Source organism: Diadema setosum, chromosome 22, assembly GCF_964275005.1.
Source record: "Diadema setosum chromosome 22, eeDiaSeto1, whole genome shotgun sequence".
Classification (NCBI taxonomy): domain Eukaryota; kingdom Metazoa; phylum Echinodermata; class Echinoidea; order Diadematoida; family Diadematidae; genus Diadema; species Diadema setosum.
The window spans coordinates 2,857,113-2,877,807 of NC_092706.1; the positions used below are offsets into that span (position 1 = coordinate 2,857,113).

Genomic DNA, 20,695 nt, shown 5'->3' on the forward strand with positions numbered 1-20,695 from the left:
CCCTGGGATTATTGCTTTATTGACTTAAATCAAGAAAAATAGAAAAATACGATACCTACAGGAAAATGATACCGGTACATAATTACAAACAAAGAAGTGGAGATCCATATTACCATTGTATTGGATATATTTGGGCATTATTCAGGGCTTCGCTACGTTTTTAAACGGGGGGGGGGGTCAAAATCACCTGTCAGTCAAGAAGAAAGAAAATCAAAAGATAAAAGAAACAGCAACAAAAAGTCTTCATACTTTTAAGGTCTGATTTTCCGCCGAAAGTCGGCTGACAAGCAACAGAACTCCCCCCCCCCCAAAAAAAAAAAAAAACAACAACAACAACAAACAAAAACAAAAACAAACAAGCAAAAACGAGAACAAAAAGTCTTCATAATTTGCTGCCACTTCCCTCCCACTTTATATTTCATGCGAAAGAGTGGTACATTCGATCCCTGTTAAGTGTGTGTGTGTGGGGGAGGGGGGCGCCAAGCTTCTCTTCCCCCCCCACCCCCCCCCCCCCCCCCCAGTGCTGAACGCGTAACTATACGGGGGAGCACGCTGGTTTAAAAAAAAAAAAAAAAAAAAAAAAAAAAAAAACTTACCAAAATGGTAATTCAAGGGTTAGTAAACTGCTTTTGAAATCGACATGAAAGGGTGATCAAGAATAAGATATTTTTTTAAAGATTTCTTTTAACCATGATTAAAGAGGTATCTCATAGTGTGAAACATTCTTCAAAAAGCCCGGAGCCGACAAAATATTGTGATTCAGCGTGATTTCTGGTTGGCATTTTGAATATATTTTTAAGCAGGATGTGCACAGTGTACTCAGAACATCCGAACGGCAAAAAGAGTCGCTGCAATGTTGCGCAATGTGATGTAGAATGTACACCTTGACACGCTTCGTTATATCAAAGCTAGATCATTAATGATTTTGCAGTGTTGCTTTACATACTGTCTATATTAAAATGCTTGCATTGCCAATAATAAGACTTGACCTGGGCTATTTCCTAACCTTTTCATGTATATAAAACACACACACACACAAACACAAGCAATAATATCAGGGGATGTTACAAAGTGCAGATTTCGGATATCTCCACCACTTGGTCACCTCGATTAATGCCCCCTCGCTGGTCATACCTCCCCAAATCATGAACATAAACCGACACCCTGACTACCAGTGGCGGATCCGCCGCCCCCCCCCCCCCCCCCCTCTTAATTTCCAAAGCGAAAAATACAGCTCCAAACGGCAGTTTTTGGACTGTAAAATGTCTAAATTTCAAGTCCCTCGCTCCGCTCGCTCGCATTTCATCGTTATGCCATTCTCCTGATGTTGCTGCCAGTAACTGCCAGCAGTTGCGCCCGGTGCGTCCCCACCCCCCCCCCCCTTCATTTCCAAAGCGAAACAATATACAAACGGCAGTTTTTGAATCGTAAAATGTCAAAATTTTCATGCTCGCTCATATTTATTCGTTATACCATTCTACTGATATTGCTGCCAGTAATTGCCAGCAGTTAGTTGCGCCCGGTGCGCCCCCCTCCCCCCTTAATTTCCAAAGCGAAAATATAGCTACAAACGGCAGCTTGATGGGGATTGTAAAATGTTAAAATTTTCAAGCTCGCTCGCTCCGCTCGCTCCCATTTAATTGTTATGCAATTCTCTTATGTTGCTGCAAGTAATTTGTCGTTTCACGCCGTCATTCCATTATCCATTCAAAGGAAAACTTACAATGTTACTCAATGACTGCACTGTGGAATGTGTCACATTCCGTTATGTATTGCAGTCCCCATTGCCACTGGCTGCACCCGCCCGGTTATGGGCTTGTAATCGTGGTGATGGTGACTATCGCCGATCATCCCTCCCCCACTCCTCAGCACGGATTTACGCCGTTGGTTCACGCATTGGTTGACCGCACTTTTACCTCAGAGTAAATTATGGTAAACCCAGGCTCGTAGTGGCTTTCTTGCCGCCGTGTATTAGCTCTCCAGATGACACGTAGATCCTATAGGCCTATCATATTCTTGGTTGTGAATTGTTCATTTCTATGCATGTAAAAATGTTATAAAGATGGAGGAAACGAGAGAATATACTTAATTCATTCCAGAAAAAAAAAATCACAAAGTCACAGAAACTAGTGACTAGGGCCGGTCATCTTTTCAAGCAATGCTTATAATGGCGGCCCTCTGCATAATCGTTTCTTAACTATAAATGCTATTCTTATCACTGCTGCATAGACATACATATTGTATATTATATTTCTTTCATATCGTTGTTTATGCAAGTCAAAAGACTGTGTTAAATTTATTTTATATATTTCCTACATGTTCATGATTATGTACTTATATGTATCGTGGTTTATGCAAGTCAAACGACTCTGCGTTGAATTTACTTTGTATACTTCCTGCATCTTCATGATTATGTAACTTATGTATATTGATTTGCAGAAAATAAAGTATCTATCAAACAAACTATGGTCACTAAAACAACATGTACGTGTTGTGCAGCACTGTGCTAAAATTCGGTTCGACTCCACACTGCTAATCCACAAAAATCCAAAAGAATTTTAATCCAACAAAAGAATTTTTTATTCTACAAAAATCAATGCAGACACGTTATGCCTATATATTTCCAAGGCACAGGTAAAAAGTTTCTTTATCCTGTTTCACGGGGTACTAATAAAATGAGTCAAGGGAGAGTCATCATGCATAAACACATTCAGAAGAATGTGAAATGAAAATCCAAGTTTTCCTCCTTACTATCAGAAGCGGAGTTAGCACATTTTGGAAAGGAATCTTCTTATACCTTATACACCACCTATACCAAGAGTTAAGAATGAAAAGAAAAGAAGATATCATCATCAGAGAAAAATAATTTATTTTCGATGATACTGCACTTGATACCTACCAAGAATATTTAGAAGAAAAAAAATTATCACACATTTTATCTTAATCATTATTTTTTCTGAGATTTTCAACATCTTTATTCTCATTATTATCTCAAATCCGGTTGACCCCATGTCCGGCCGGCATGGGTGTTAGATATAGAAGAATGCTATTTTATCAATTAAAGATTTTTTAGAAAGAGAGGTGTGTATGTATTATAAAGGACAGAGAGAAAATGATTTATTGTTGGATAGGGACCTACACAGTGAAGGCTACAGAAACCAAGATTAGTAGGCCCTACCAGTACAGCTAGTAGGCCTACAAAATTTATTTCCATCACTTATCATTCGTGGTACTCGTTGCACAATACAAGATGACTCTACATAATGGAAATTTCACAAAACACGCAAGCAGATATACCCACTTATTATGCAGCGAATGAACAAACAAAGAAACAAACAATTTGAGGGGGTCGGTGCAATATAGTGCTAACCCACACTTCTGTGAAAAATGAGTTACATGCATTTACACCATCCTGAAACACTCCTCTATAATCCATAAAAATGCCATCTTGAAATTTAATCAATAAGTGGGTCTTTTCATGCAGGCACCTTTTTGCCCCGCAAAATAATCACATCTTATAAGCAGGAATATAGTGCTAAGCCACACTTTTCAAGATGACGATCACCATGGCAGCAGACAGAAGGGTGTCTGAAAAAGACCTAAAAAAGAACAGTAGGCAGATTTTTTCGTCTGAAAAAAATGAGTGATTCTGATTCATCATAATTATAACCCGTACTCTTCTGGAAGTTATGAAAGTGGAGATAAGATAAATATTAATGAATTTTGAAGCATTTAATGCGTATTTTTTTTTTTTTTTTTGTAATGTTGGGGTTAGCACTATTTTCATGCTAATTCTACATATCATAAATTTTTCGCCACTTTCTTCAATTTTTGTTGAACTTAAGAGAAAAATACCGCAAACATTGGTTTTATGAGCATTTTAGCATTGTGCCTTGTATGACCAATAAGAAAATTAAGCAACGTTCATAGTCTGCACCAGCACTTGTATAAGTTTCATTAGTGGGTTAGCATTTTATTCATGCTGACATTTCACTTCAAAAGGAAAGCTTCCTTAAAATTGATTGGTGGTTAATGATTGATGAAACATATTGAAAATATAGATCTTCATTTGTTATGTGTGACTTTATCGTCGAAATGGCTTATTGTAATAAAAATGTTGTCTCTAAATTATTTTTTCTGCTATAAGTGTGATCTGAAAACGTTCATATGGGTAAAAAAAAAAGGAAGGATAGCTGAAAATTTGGACACGTGCCATTTCTCTCAGTGAATCTTACACAGGGTTAGATTAGTAGTGAAACAAAGTTTGAAATTGCCATTAATATTTTTGCAACTGTGTCTTTTTTTAATAAAATGGAATTTTTCTATGATTTTACAACCATATTTTTGGGGATTAACTATTGACAGTAAAAAATGGACGAAAAAAAAATACATTTCTAAAAATCGATTCATTCACCTCAAATTTCTCAAGCAAGCCCCGGAGCTGTCAATGCAGCAGTGCTTCCATGTAGTTTCTTACATGACAGAGACACATATATACTTATATGTTAAACATCATGGAAAGGATGTTACCTTTATAACATCAATTCAAACGTTATTTTTTCAAATCTGAATGAAATATAATGCTGTCGTATAAAAGTCATAGTTCCTCATTGTGGATAGCTCTGCGGTCGGTTTTTCAATGTAAATCGATAAACGTTGAAAGCAATCAAAGCGGAATTTAAAGCATGAATTTAGAGCAGTTGATTTAGTTTAAAATCGTAATTTCATTTTGAGTCAATAGCTCCATTTACTCCGCCACTGAATCTATCCTTTAAACTCAGCATTTAATGATGCATTTTTATGAAGAAACTTCCATTATGGAGATAAAATTGAGGGGGTCGGTGCAATATAGTGCTAACCCATACAGTAGTCATTTTGAGATAATCGCTTTTGAAAGTTTGAAAAAAAAAATCCATAATCAGGTTGATGACTCGAGAAGGCCAATGTTTTGCTATATGAACCTTTACATACTCAAGATTGAATAGTTCCTTGAAGAAATTTACTACATTGATATTTTGGTGGATTCAAGAGGATTTTTCAAATCACATTTCGAATATGTGGCTTAGCAGTTTATTGCAGCCAAATCCATTATGTATACAAATATTCTTTATTTTGTGAAAACTCACAAAACATCAGTACCTCTTCGCTCAAAATAGAAGATTAGTGTAATATCTCAGTTTCCTTCCTTTGTGACGCGAAATTGATACCAAATATACTTTTTTACCAGTCGGTATTGCGTAATCTATGTGAACTTATGAAGACATACTTTGCATATATTTCAAACGAGCACAGGGTGAATCATGTACGCTTAAAGACACCTTAAAATATGGAGATTTTAATGCAACAATTCTATTTTTAAAAAGACAAAGCATTCGCTGTCATAGGAGTAATATAATTAATGTGGGGGGGGGGGGGCAGGAGGGGTTGTGTCTCATTAAAGACGGTATCTTCCGTGTACCTGAAAGCAAGGGAAAGGGTCCCTTTTCAGCAACACGCATGTAACGCATTTTAGCATTAATATTATCCAAATAAAAAAAATAAAAGGGTATCAATATTATTCCAGAGGTCATTATGTCCTTTTATAAAGGGAGTAAAATACAATAAAGTAGACTTGTTATAGGGTAGATTGGTTTTCTTGTTTAGGGTGTCAAAATCACTACTTGTACTGTACAATCCTTCTTTGTATGAGGACGAATTTACAAACAAGAAAAAAAAAAAATGTTGCATGAGGTCAGATGATCTACAGGTCTCAATGAATCCCCCTCCCCCATTCATTGTTGAATGCTGCAGTGTGAAAGTATGCAGGAAAGTTCTTATAACAAAATGAATGACTAACTTTAATTACAAATATATATATATATATATATATATATATATATATATATATATCCATGAAGAGCAAAATTCCAAAAAGTGGTAAAAGATCTCTGTAGAAGTCTGAACACTTATAAATCTCTTTATATTTGGGACAGACCATTCATGCTAGAATGAAATGTGCTGAATAAGACCCCCCCCCACCCCCCACCCCCAAAAAAGAGTAGATGGTAACTGACAATGTAAGTTGGTATGTATAATGTACTTTTTACCCACATGCACTATTATAGAACACATTCGGATCTTAAAGATGGTTTAGGACCAATAAATTTGTTTCTATGTCAAAGCCGCTATGCTACGATGACAAAATAATACATGAAAAACTGAAAAAAATCTATGCTTTCAATAGTTTCATTAATCACAAAACTCCAAATTGATTTTAAGGAAGCTCTCTTTATGTGAAGTAATCTGGAAAACAAGCATGTGATGAACAATTCTGAAATTTGTAAAAACAGAATACAGCAAAGACAATCTGGCCAGATCGAGAGGGGCTGTTTTGTACCCCCTCTGCCCTCCCCCTTTCCCCTACCCCTACCCCGCCTCTAAATTTGAAGATGAAGACGAGTTTCCAACCTTGCGTAATTTCTGTATTGATCGATCACCTGATAGAGATAGATCGCCCTTGCTCCTCTGAGTGGTGCGATCGTCGGTAGATCACCTGATTCTCAGGGCTGAGGAATCTATACAGAAGGAAAATCACTTAGAATGCGGCATTTTTGTTATAGGACGTATTCAGTTTAATTCTCCACTGAATTTGAACCATCAAGATAAGAAACATTCGTCAAAAATCCGATGTCATTTAAAAGAGTTTGAGGCACAACACTCAAGTGCCTTTTGATGCAGTTTCGCTCTTTCTAGGTCCATTACACGCAGGCGCAAGACCTGGGAGGGCAAAGTTCACAGTGATCGGCCTTATTTGTTATCGATACAAGCGCACATGCCGACAAGGCGTGTTCCTGTTTGTCTTCACCCTCTACCTTCACCAGCGAAGCGGAAGACCTGCTAACAACCGTCCCGTAGCGCAGGCCAGGGGAGATACTCGGGTCCGTAAGCCAGTTACTACCTCACTCTGCTGTGTATCTGTGTACCACCACGACACTCCACCACCACCGGCTCTGTTTGGCACCGACCCCAAGAAGAGAAGAGGCGATATCCGCTGCTAGCGCTACTGTCGCCGCACCTCCTCCTTGCATCACCAGTGGACACGGTAAATTTAAGTAGACGGCCAATATCTGCCTTTCTTTTTCGAATTCACACATCTTTCCAGCTTATCTAACGTTATAGGTAGGTCAGAATACCGTTCACTCGACCAGTTGTTGTACATGTAACTTTCAGAGCACAGAGGTCACTGTTTGCGTCAATACTCGTTGGTGGTATTCACCTGTAAAGTGTAACCCGTTAACTCTAACTGTTAACCTGTGAATACTAATAGGCTGTATTCACCTGTCTTGTTGGGCCTCGGCTCTGGAATGTAGGCCCTACATTTAACATTACATTAGACCGTCCAGATATTGATTAACGTTAGGGCTAACTGTTTGACTAGATAATGTCGTTTGATGACCATGTTAACACCTAACGTTAGGCCCTAAGTAATACTAGTAAAATACTAGTAATAATGGTACATTCTCATTTCAGAGTTCTAATATCATTGTAGATTGGCCAAAATTTCTAACAAAGTTAACTGTTTCATATTTATAAATGAATGATCATATAATAGGGCTAGTTTAGACTCTCGTGAACAACACGACAAGAGGCCACACTGAACAATGAGCAGATTTATCGGTCTACAATTCGTACGAAGCAGCCTGGCACTACTTTTGTATTGTAGTCTGAGGTGACTCAACAATGTTCTGTAACAGTAACTAGCTAGTAATGTGTTAGACATCACTAGATCTAAGATACCCATAACTCGACCACAATGCCATGCAAAATTTGATTGCTTGCGACATTAAATTGAAATCGGTCAGTGTTGGCAGATTGAAAGTTTACGACACAGAATCTAGCGTGAAATATTAGGTGCGCGAATCTGTTGTTTTTGCTTGCCATCGTTCCATCCAGTAGTGGATGTCTTGATTTCGCGGAATTAGAAACACGCGAAACTCTTCTTATCGGGCCGAGCAAGAAAAATTAGTCCCACGAAAAATATCCACTTCTACAGTATTGTCTGGGCGCAAATTGCATCTTATCATACAAGAGTAGAAATTAGAATATTAACCAATGCCAGTTACTTTTACCAACATGAAATTTGAGCACAGTTACTTTTCTCGACATGAAATTTGAGCACAGTGAAGATCTATTATTTTGTAGGTACCTGATTTTGTCAGGGATACACCAATTTTATTGCTTGTATTGTGTTAATTAAACCATTGACTATGTAGGAGCTTGATTTTATGGAGTTGTGTGGGAGATCGCACCAGCAGAGATGTCCACTTATTTTTTTTTTTCAGTATATTTTTACTGACCTTTTTTTTTTTTGATTGCCAAAAATACTGCATTCATTGTAAGTACTGTTTCCCCAAATTTGATTACCATGGTACAACACATACGTCTATTGCAGAAAAAGTAAAAATACTGTATTTCTACCAAAAATATGCATTTTCAGAATACTGTGTTGTTACCTGCAAGGTTGCTATCCCTGTGCCAATGCTAGTACTGGTACCAAATTTGAAATTGCTGATTATGACATCTATTTTATACACATTAGCACTTAACATTGCTGAAACTCTCAGGTGCATAGACCTATAGGCAGGTGGCAGTCAGGTGATGGTGATGGTGGGTTACAATATCAGAGCATTCTCTGAGGAAAGCCACTTACTTTCATCACTGCTTTTATAGTGTTGTGGTTGTGAGAAAATGTGATGTGGGTTCTAAATTACGACAATGCTACAGCCCAACAGCTGACAAAAATTGTGTGCAATAATAATTATACTAAGCACGACAAAAAGATGTGATGACCTACGATAACGATCAACTCGTCCTTCGCAGTGAAAAATAGGCACACAAAGTAAAAACGTTGATAGTGCTGCAAAAAGTTTGTATTCTAATGAATAATATTTGTGATAATGTGCTAATGTCCTTTGCAGTGAAAAATAGGTACATGAAGTAAAAACATTGACATTTTTTACCGCAAAAAAAGTTAGTATTCTAATAAATAACTTTGATATTTATGATAATAATGTGCTGTACATTGTAATTATGATTACTTGTAACATTATAATGGAAGTAAAGTGGAAATCATGGTGACAAAAATAACTGACAGAAGGCATTTAAATCTTACTATTAAATATTTTTCCTTTTTGTTTTCTTTTGTTTTGTTGGTGTTTTCTCAACTGAAAGGCAGGTCAGGCACAGAAATGGGGAAAGGAGCCAATCAACAGGACAACGGAGAGCTGCACAGTACCCCTCCTGCCTCCAAGAGATTCCTTGGTGAGCTCACCTGGGAGGAAGTTAGAAAGCATGATGGGAAGGAGGTGAAAGACAAGTGGCTGGTCATCGACAGTCAAGTGTATGATATCACACGGTGGAGCAGGAGGCATCCAGGGGGGTACAAGGTTATCACTCATTATGCAGGACAAGACGCAACAGTAAGTGCTGGTCCTACCAATAGTCAAGTCACAATCGCAGCATGCATTTAACTTCTGGGCAGTGTGTTTTGTGTTTGAACTGCATGATTTAGTGGTTGTTGGAATGAGTAAAAGACCCTAGATATATTCTTTAAACCTTAAAATTGTCACTGCATTAGATCCATATGTGACCCTGCAGCACAAAACCAACAAAAGTCACCAGACATTGAAAGAGCAGATTCTAAGCTATAAAATGATGTACAACTCAATTCAAATGGACTCTCCCAACCTACTTTAAGTATTTAAATATTGGAAAGAAAGCACACACTCTGGAAAGGTGTGAACTGAGAAAAGAGGCTCTGAAGTAAAGGGTCTATTCAAGCACTTAATGTTTCCAAACCGTGCTAGCTGTGCAATTAATGGGACAAAAAAACAAGGTGCAAACCCACCGTAGCAACAACGATGAAGAGATTATCAGATTAAGCTGAAATTAAGCATGCTCAATTAACACATTCTATTCATAATAAATGCCAACTTCCAAGGCGGCAGCACTATCTATTCAAAGTTATGAGAGTTGAAAGTGAAGGGTGTGCAAAGGATTTTGAAGAAATGAAAAGGGACCTCTAAAGACATATAATCGCACTACTCTACAAAAAAAAAAAGGGGGTTGTAGAAAAACTGTTGAATACACACTTTCCAATTTGTTTCATGACCGCAAACTTAAGAATGATGTAGACGAAGAATAGCTCTTTCAGAAAGTGTGAAAAACTCAAAATTGACTTGTTTGACCAGTTTCACCTTTTTGAGGTCCTCCCTCAAAATCAAGGGCTGCGACTTTTTGTTCGTTTTGTGATGCACGGTCACATATAGTAAAAATCTATCTTTGTTCAGATATCATTAATATTACTAGTATTTTGTGTTCTTCAATGCTATTAAATGTAAGAGGTTTTGAGGAATTTGACAATAAGTTGTTATAATTGATTGATGGAGAAGGAGAAAAGACCTCACAAGGATGAAAATACTAAGCTTTACATATTTTGTACATCATCATGGTCACATCTTGGAGATCAGTGTGGATGTATTACTTATGTAACTTAGTAATTTTGTATTTTAGAATTCAAATTCTTACAATTGTTCAAACTGTTAAAATGTCTGTGCAATGCATGATCCACTACAGAGTGCGTTTGTACATGTATGTTTTCCCGCCTAATGGTACATTTTTGGCCATCTGTCTGTCTGTTATGACATGCAGGAAGCATTCACAGCCTTTCACAACGATGAGACGTTTGTGCGAAAGTACATGAAGGCAATCCACATTGGAAAACTGCGCGATGAAGAAGTGGAGGAAAAAGACATCGTTAAAGACATGGAAGAGCTGCGGAAAACAGCTGAAAAGATGGTAAGTATGCTCATGATCCAACTGTGTACAGCAAAATTGCTTTCTCGTTATTGTATGTATTTGATATTTTGCAGTGCTTTTACATTTGTATTTCTAAGAAATTTGTGACTTGATTGATTTTTTTTTAAAATCAACAAATTGCAGAAAAGTGTTGCCAAAAATGTGTTCTCTATCACCAGGATACAAAGATGTTATCTCCTCTCCTGATTAGGAGTAATTCTATCCATCCCTTTGTCTGTCACTCCAACCTCAATGATGAATTCACACGCAGAATTGTCTTCCAAGTCCCAATTCACAAACTGTATCATTACAGTTCCTTCAATATATCAGAGGAAAGCAGCGCCTGTCTGGAAAGTGTGATAAAAAAAAACTGCTCATATCATATCTTTATTGTATACTGTTTGTCTTTTTATGTTCAAATTCATATTCAGCATGCGTGCTAAATTATACATGAATTTTGATGTCATGCAAGATGGATATTTGTGGAATGAAGAAGGATCAAGTGTTGTAGCATGGAAACTGAAAAAAAAAACAAAAACAAATGAAGTCGTTTGCATGCCATATCCCACTAGTTAATGATTTGTTGCAATAAATCTTTGTTAATGCTTTCATGTATTACTGTTTAGTCCATTCTATCATAACAGACGTTGAAGGGATGGTATTGGAGGAGATGAGGATTACGAGACACGAAGAAACCACTTTTAAAAAATGTTACAGAGCATACCATTCTAAGAGTAATTCAGAGTTCTTTTGATGAAAATCGGTCTTGAAATGGATGAGATATCCAAAAACAAAGTGAAACAAAGCGATCCTAATAAAAGTTGGGTCCCAATTTTTATTAGTATCGCTTGCTTTGGCTATCTCAGCCATTTTAAAACCAATTACCATCAGATAAATGCTATATATTCCTTTTGGAATTACATGCTCTTTCATATATTTCGTAAGAGGTTTCTCGCCAAAAAAGTTATTGAAACCTGAAGCCAGGTGTCAACCAAAACTATACCATCCCTGTAATCATCTCATGGATAATGAAACATCTAGGAATGCTGTAGTTCTCAAAGCAAAAAGTAGTTCTGTATAACTGTATATATATATATATATATATATATATATATATATCTGTTAAATACAAGTGCTAAAATAGCAAATGCTCATTAATGAATATGATGAACTGGAATGCAAAAATTTTTTTATGAAGTACATGCTTTATAATCATCTGTAGTTGTCTGTTCATACAATGCTATAAAAATCTGTCAGTATGATTAACAGTTTTCATGCTACACAAGTTTGACAAACGAGGGTGGGATTCATAGCATAGCAAATGTTGTAATCAAAAGTTCACTGACCCCTTCACAAGTTGATTGCCTGCTGTGACAGTATAAATCTGCCATACAAATACCATGGAAGTTCACCTTCAAGGGGATTGGTATGCTGAAATCACCTGATCACATGGTGTGGCCAACCATCAATACAAGTATCTGATTGTGCCATGAACTTTATTGTAGGCAGTTTGGACTTCCGTTCCATTGTGAACTTCTTGCAACATTTAAAGCTAGCCACCATATGGTAGTGAACATGAAAGAAAACAGTGGTTGTCTCTTTTGATGTCAGTAATCAGGAAGGAGGTTAGCTGGTACCAGATTTCTTCAGAGTATGACATGAAATATATATATTGATCTGATTGTCACATGATTGATCTGTCAAAAGGTTTTGATTGTGACCCCATTGTACACTACAGACATCCATAAGTCAAAGTCCAGGGGATTAACCTTGATGCTGTGTCTTTCTGCACGTACACAAGTGCAACGTGTCCAAAAATTGTTTGTGTTTTGATGAATCAATGCAGGCATTTGATTGGATTATATTTGTTTCTTTGTTTGGATTTTTCTTCAAATGCACTTCAGAGAACATACATTGAATAGGCACAGTCTGCTCACTGTGTATCCACTGGTATCCAAATATCCCCTCAAAATCATTTGATAAATATACTGTGAGCATACAAGTTTGTGTGTGATAGGAAATTTATGTAAACTCTTTTCTTTCAAAATGTATCAAGTACAGTGGTACAATGCTCGTACTGTATGTGTGTAACAAAGAGTGCGACAGTCCCTCTGAATTTTTAGCTCTCATGATCCAAAGGCTTTACAGGTCAGTGAATTCTGTGACCTGTTGATGGATTCATTTGCACTCACTCATCTGTACTGTAGTATGGATTCACAATTTTACAGAGAAAAAAAAAAATATGCTTGTGAGTTATGGAGATGTAGGTAACGTAAAATTGTCCTGGAATGAGGTCAAAACTCCGAAAATTTTCTCTGAACATTTATATTAGTCATATTTGTGTTTTTCAAAGAAGTCTTTGGAAAAAGCAGACATGGATTTAATTGAAGATTTTGACATTTTTGCTATTTGTACACCAGTTTTGAAGTGCTCAGTAATGTCTAGTCACCCCCATCTGTTTGACAAGGTATTTGAACTTTGATCTAGCATGCTCCTCCCCCCCCTCCCCCCCCTCCCCCCCCCCCCCCCCCCCCCCCCCAGGTAAGCTGGACAGTCTGACTCTTATCCTGTTTGACAGAGATTTCAATCTATTTTCAGTTGATTGCCAATTCAGGTGGATTTTTGTTTTTTTCAGTGAGTGTGTGTATTACATCAGAGTTGGACAAGGATGCAAGGGATTTTATAATCACTTCGACAGTATGAGATTAGTACATGTACACATATATCAATCGGCAAAAATTATGCAGAGATATGACATATTGTTCAAGAATTTTGTTGGTGGGATTCTCTTTTTCTTCTGGTGAGGTACTGAATGATAAAATGAAACATAAGCAAAGAAGTCTACTTATTGTATAATTGCCAAGATTTGTATAGTTATTAATTCAATCTGTTTTGGATTTACTTGTGATTTTAATAATCATTTATTATTTCACTATATATACCATAAAGACAGATTAATCTTTGTTTCGTTGCATTTTACATTATATGTCTACATTGTCTGACACATCTCACGGTGAATTAACCTTTCCAAAATGAAGGAATTGGGGAATAGTTTTGTGTGTGTGTGATTTAGTAATATTTCCAGAAATCTAGTAAAATCTCATAACTGGCAGTGTAACTTCCCACCACTTAACTTGTCACAATACATTCAGGACATGCACAGAGCATTACCTTGTTTAATAGGAAACATTCTTGAAAGTAAAAAATTAGTTTGAACTGTATTTATTTCATTAAATCTGCACAAGATCAAGGGAGAATACAATATTTTGCTTACTGAAATCTTTTTTTTTTTTTTACTTGTTTCCATTAAGAATCAATTCCAAATTTAGCAACAAAGAAGCTTGTTAGAAGAATTGTGCAACTGGAAACACTATGTCAAAGAAAAACATTCCAGGGCTCAAAATAAAGAAATTTTTTTAGCTCTGTCATGGAAAGCCAAAGACCTTGTAGTGTGAGAGACATTTGGCCAGGTTGCATTGATCTTCACTTGCTGCCCACCAGGATAGCCATACATTCGAAAACTGCCCATAGCGCCGGCCTGCTAGAATAGAATTACCTGTCAGCAAACATACTGTGCATTGAAGCGTATACTCATTGGTTAATGTTCGACTCTTTGGCTGCTTGTGATACCAGACATGTATACAGATTGGATGTTACATGTGGTTTCTCAAATGCATCCCACCCTCATCCGAGTCAGGCCAGCCTTTATATATCCCCATGCTACAATGTAACATGTTTTTATGTGTGTCTATGATTAACCACAAAGATTCAGCACTTACAAAACAACAGAAATGTGTTTTCTGATGGGACATGATGGGTTAAGAGAAAAGGATTGCACGGAGTGGGACCAAACAATGTTTACTGCAATACAATCAAGATATCACCATCTTGGGTATGGCCTGTGTGCAGGCTGAATGTCAATCTCAATGTCACATACAGTGTACACACTCATTGTCCACAGGAAGGCAAAATGGAATACCTGTGCAGTACATGTGCAGTTAGTCTATTTTTCCAGACACTGCTGTGTTTTAGTAGAGTTTTAAAAGTCAGGTTATTTACAGATTTATATTTTATCAAAGTAATTGAACAAAACTTTAGTAACACAAGAAAACTGGAATTGCATTTCCATTTGGAAAACAAAAAGAAATATGGTTGTGAGAGCTACACTAGTACTCTGCACCTAGTGCTGTAGTAGATAAGAATACGTCGATGTAGGGCAATTTGTCAATCAGTTGCAACGAAAACATCTTGACGGAAGAATTTCATGAATTTGAACAGATCAGAATATTTGTTGAAAGGATACGACAGTCTCATTAGTATGCATAACGGGTACACAGTGAGATGGTGATACCATCGCAGAGTTAAGCACACTGGACCATGGTCATCTGTATTGAATACCAATTTCTATTGCTGAAATTACAAGATGTACTTAAAGTATGATGGATGACAAGCATATAATCAGTGCCACTGTGTTGCACCATTCCTACTTCCTTCAAGTGCATGTCATACCTTTGATATCTTCTCAAAGTGATATTGTGCATGAAACACCTTCCTGTGCAATCAATTATATTAAAGCCCGAAATATTGGCAAAGAACTCTTTCTTCCCCTCCCATATGACATTGATATGTAATCAATTTTTCGTTATCTTAATGACATTACAAGTGTATATGAATTCATATGTATACCTCCTGTTAACCCATTGAGGATGAGTCCCGAGTATACTCTGGCATGCGTCTATGGGAAATATGTGTTGTAGTAAAATCAAATTGTCCTCAACAGGTTAATCATTACACCTTGGTATTTATACGTGGTAATTTGTTGGCACTGTTCTCTTTAATACTGGTAATGAAAAGTGGCCACCAGAGAAAATGAGTCCACTGACATGTGTTTGCTTGTAATATCTATGTTATGATTTGTCTCATCTTTGTATTCATTATGTTTGTATTTTTGTGTTTCTCGTGCATCCCAGGGTCTGTTCAATGCCAGCTTCTTCTTCTTCTTCCTGCAAGTGCTCCACATTCTGGCCCTGGAGGCAGCGGCCTATGTCATCATGAGGACGTATGGATTCTCCTGGTGGACATTCATTGTGTGCACATCCCTGATTGCCACTCTACAGGTGCTTTGATACATCAGGCCTGCTTTCTACTTCCAAGTTTAATCAGCAGTCAATTGGCAGGGCCCAAAATGGTTCCATTGCAGTGCTGGGTTCTCCCAGAGAGAAATGTTCATGTTTTTCCTCATGTTGTGTGACCAATATCATTTCCCGTTACAAATTGTTGAGAGAAATATGGATCAAATGTGGAGAGTTTCCAGAACTCTTTTGTGTCACTCTCCAAATGTGAGTTTACATTTTACCCCTTTTTATGCCTCAGCCAGGAAGTGGTGCTGGAGGCATTATGTTTTCGGGTTGTCCGTCCTTCCGTCCGTCCTTCAGTCCTTCCATCCGTCCGTAATGAATTTTGTGGACAGCGTAACTAAAAAACCTTTTGAGGTATCCTAATGAAACTTGGCATGTATGTGTATTTAGGGGGTGAAATTGTGCCTATCAACTTTTGGGTGCACATGATCAAGTTCAAGGTCAAATGCTTAAAATTTCACTATTTCCCCCATATCTATGCAATGCCAGAAGATATTTTCTGGAAACTTAGTATATACGAGTATTACCCAATTAAGATTCTCTGGTGAAAGTTTGGGGTCATGAGGTCAAAGGTCAAAAGGTCAAGTAAAAATGTTAAAATTTCACTTTTCTTCTATTAATCTTGGAAATTGTTCAAGGTATCTTCATGGAACATAGTATATTGACTGGCAGTGATTATCTAGGGATTTTGGGGTTCATGGGGTCAAAGGTCAGGGGTCAACGGTCAAGGGCAACACCTCAAAATTTTACTATTTTCCTAATATTTATGCAATGCCAGCAGGATTTTTTTTTTTTTTTTAACTTGATGTATGCATGTATAACCCAATAGAGATTCTCTGAGAAGTTTTTTTTTTTTTTTTTTTTTTTGCTTGAAAAAGGTTTAAGGACAAAGGTCAAAGATCAAATGAAAGTGCTGAACTTACTTCTTCCTCCGTATCTTGGAAGTGGCTCAAGTTGAAAATAGTTGAAAATGTAATCACACATTGTCCACATGTACTAGAGACCTATTAGGAGAATCATGCATTATGGCGGAGGCATACCAGTTGCCTTAGCGACATTTCTAGTTTCAAGTGAGGAGTACAAATCCACCTCATGCAACAAAAGCATCCAAGCTCTGCACACTCAAAAAAAAAAAAAAAAAAAAAAAAGAGTCCCCCTGGGAGAGAGGCAAAAGTTTACCAGCCTGCACAAAGTTTCCATGCTAATTGGAAATTCGCTGTCATAAATACAGTTGAGTTGTTAATATATGAACTTATGATTTGTATCACATTGCAACACAAACCTTTGCAAATCAACCTGCAGTCGAAACTGTATTGCACAACAACATTGCCAAGCAACTTAAAGGTCCTGTTTACCTTTTGGAGCAGTGATTTAAAAAATGTTCAAAATATCACATTTGAAACATATGTGTAGGTCTGTTGTGTCACAAAACATCCTACCATATAAAATCTTTGCAATGAAGCCCAAAATATAAGGAGATATCAGTGTCTTCTCAATAAACCGTAACTGTAGACAGTTTTAGTCTGGGAACATTCTTATTATATCTATTGTTTACATTTTGTGTAATTAACAACACTTAGCATAGATTATACGGATTAAAATGTTTACAGTGGTTGTTTCTATCCCTGACTCACATTTTAGAACTATTTTAAAGCACTAATGCTGGGTTATTGTTTCATCTGCAAATGGTAAATTATGCCTTTAAGATTCCCTCTTCTTGATGTAAGTCAGGAAATCAGATGCAAGATTTTCAATGTCAGCTTCTCCTGTAATCTGAGACATACCCTCTGTGGTATCTGAGTTGAACTCTGTGTCATTTCCTGCCTGCAGGCCCAGTGTGGTTGGGTGCAACATGACTTTGGCCATCTGTCTTGCTTTAAATCTACCTTTTGGAATCACTTCTTCCACTATTTCCTCATGAGTTCCATCAAGGTAAGACTCACAATAAGTTTCAAAATTCATGTTGAAATTCATAGAATCCATTTTTATCCCATGTGATTGTTCCTTTTTTCCTGTCTGTACATGGTACAAGAAGGTAATAAAGTTTGCTTTCATTTTGTCACAATTTGATATTACATCAAGTCATTGTTTTGCATTTTCCTCTTTTCCAACTTTGTGATATCTGTCTGTTTATCTTTTTCATGGCAGTTTCTCTTATTTTTATTATTATCCCATTATTCTTTTATGATTTTATTTTTTTTTTCCTGTATTTGAAGCTCTTTTGTTGTATACCTTGAATCTGTAAACATTCTTAGATTGGGTGATGATGTGCTTACTCATTTATTTTGTTTATTTTGTTTATGTTATTTTGTTTCATTTTTGTGGACCTTCCATTCTTCTTCCTTCTACTCCTCCTCCTTCTGCCCTTCCCCATCCTGTCTCCTGTTCATTCTATTTTTCCCCTATTTTACCTGTCGTCCTGCACCTCTGTGCAAAGATTCTCTCTGTTCATGTGCAAAGCTGTCATGAAAGCCAAACATGAAGAGTATTTCTTCGGCGTGTTATCGATTTTGAATAAAGAGTTTTATGCTATTTTATATACAGTAAGATATTTTCCTTTGCACAACATTGATAAGGTTTTAAAACTATCAGACAAAAAGACATTTGAGAAATGTAGTTTTCATTTGAACATACTCATGGTGAAAATGCAATCATGGTCTTAAGTGTAACATGGTCTTAAGTGTAAGTGTAACAATCTATCAGACAACAAGACATTTGGAAAATGTAGTTTTCTTTTAAACATACTAATGTTGAAAATGCAATTATGGTCTTTAAGTGTAACAATCATTTCATGTAATGTTAGAAAATACTAATTGTACACTGTATGTCACCAATTTACAAATACTACGTAGTAAGGGAAGGGATATTTATTCTCACTAGCGTTCTACCGCGGGATCCCGCAAATTTGCGGTAGGACGATTTGCCGAACGCGTAATACGCGCTGAACGTTTTTTTCTACGCGCAGCGGCAGGGGAAAAAAATCGTGCGGAGGAACGCGGCAGGACGCCGATCGTCCTGCCGCGGTAGGACGGGCGTAATTCATTCTTCGTGTGCACGCAACTACGGGCAGATACTGAAGTGGTGCACGCACATCCTTTCCCCGTCGATCGGATCTGTGGAACAACCTTTGTAACGTTTGATGCATGTAGTGTATAACCATGGAGCTTGGTAGCTCCATGGTATAACGCTGGGCGGCTCGTGTGTTTCACGCGGGGTTAGTAACGGTGCGTTTCAATTTTTGAGTTCTCACGATCGTATTAATAAACATTATACACTTTCTTTCGATCTCAACATCAGCAAAACTGCGTTTGACTTGTTTGCACTTTACGAATTCTTTGAGCTCTGTCACAGCACGATCATGACAAAGTTTTATCAAGTTCTTTCGAAATCATGCTCAGCAAAACTGCGTGTGATTTGTCTACAAATATACAATCTAGCAAATTATTTGGGCTCTCTCCAGCACGATCATGACATTTTTTTTATCCAATTTTATCCTTTTTTTTTGTTCGATCTCACTTTCAGGAAAATTGCGAGTATTTTTTTTTCTCTGAGTTTGTACAGTACGATGGGCGCCAGACAACTCGCCCTCGAGACAAGTCGCCCCGAAGACAGCTCGCCCTCGTTTTTCGAGGGCGAGTTGTCTTGGGTCCGAGGGTGAGTTGTCTCAAGTGGCGTAGGAATATACCACGAATGTTTGATTTAATTTCAGACAAAATAAAAGCTGCTTAAAATGATTTTGCATTCATCTGCCTAAATTAAATTTAAGAATGCACACAGTTTCTATTTTCTCCGATTAAAATCATTTTTAAAATGAAAATTATGGCATTTTGTTATCGCATTTTCCCAGCCCTGAGATCGCAAGAATTGCCGAAACGTCCATGCCCAATTTGAGCTCGCCCCCTGGTTCTTCTCGGCAAACTGCAGTAAATTTTTTGACTTTGAATGCACCTCTTAGACTTCATTTATGATTCAGGTTTGTATTATTGATTAATGATGCTAGATAGTAGGTTTAATTCGATTAATATTTCACTGTCTTCGTTTATTCAGCAAAAGAAGAAGAAGATACGATCTCGCCTTCGCCTCTTTTTCTCCCGCTGGCGCGGCATGCATTGTAGGCTGCATTGTGCTCCAGTTAACAGCTACAGGAACACAATGCAGCATGCAGTCTACAATGCATGCCGCGCCAGCGGGAGAAAAAGAGGCGAGGGCGAGATCGTATCTTCTTCTTCTTTTGCTGAATAAACGAAGACAGTGAAATATTAATCAAATTTAACATACTATCTAGCATCATTAATCAATAATACAAACCTGAATCATAGATGAAGTCAAAGAGGTGCATTCAAATTTCAAAGTCAAAAAATTTACTGCAGTTTGCCGAGAAGAATCGGGGGGCGATTCGGCAATTCTAGCGATCTCAGGGCTGGGAAAATGGGATAACAAAATGCCATAATTTTCATTTTAAGAGTGATTTTAATCATAGAAGATAGAAACTGTATGCATTCTTAAATTTAATTTAGGCAGATAGATGCAAAATCATTTTAAGCAGCTTTTATTTTGTCTGAAATTAAATCAAACATTTGGGGTATATTCCTTCGCCACTTGAGACAACTCACCCTCGGACCCAAGACAACTCGCCCTCGAAAAACGAGGGCGGGCTGTCTTCGGGGCGACCGGTCTCGAGGGCGAGTTGTCCTGGATCCAGTACGATCACGACATGTGAA

The 20,695-nt window shown here is 37.3% G+C and overlaps 1 protein-coding gene across 1 annotated transcript in view; it reads left to right on the forward strand.

Annotated features, from left to right (window-relative positions):
* The first annotated feature begins 9,227 nt into the window (after positions 1-9,227).
* Positions 9,228-20,695, forward strand: part of LOC140244992 (acyl-CoA 6-desaturase-like) — a 38,753-nt gene continuing 27,285 nt past the window's right edge. Inside the window, exons 1-4 of the mRNA XM_072324583.1 lie at positions 9,228-9,458; positions 10,690-10,836; positions 15,807-15,953; positions 17,805-17,906. Coding sequence (XP_072180684.1) covers positions 9,228-9,458; positions 10,690-10,836; positions 15,807-15,953; positions 17,805-17,906 — 627 coding nt within the window. The remainder of the gene's footprint in view (positions 9,459-10,689; positions 10,837-15,806; positions 15,954-17,804; positions 17,907-20,695) is intronic.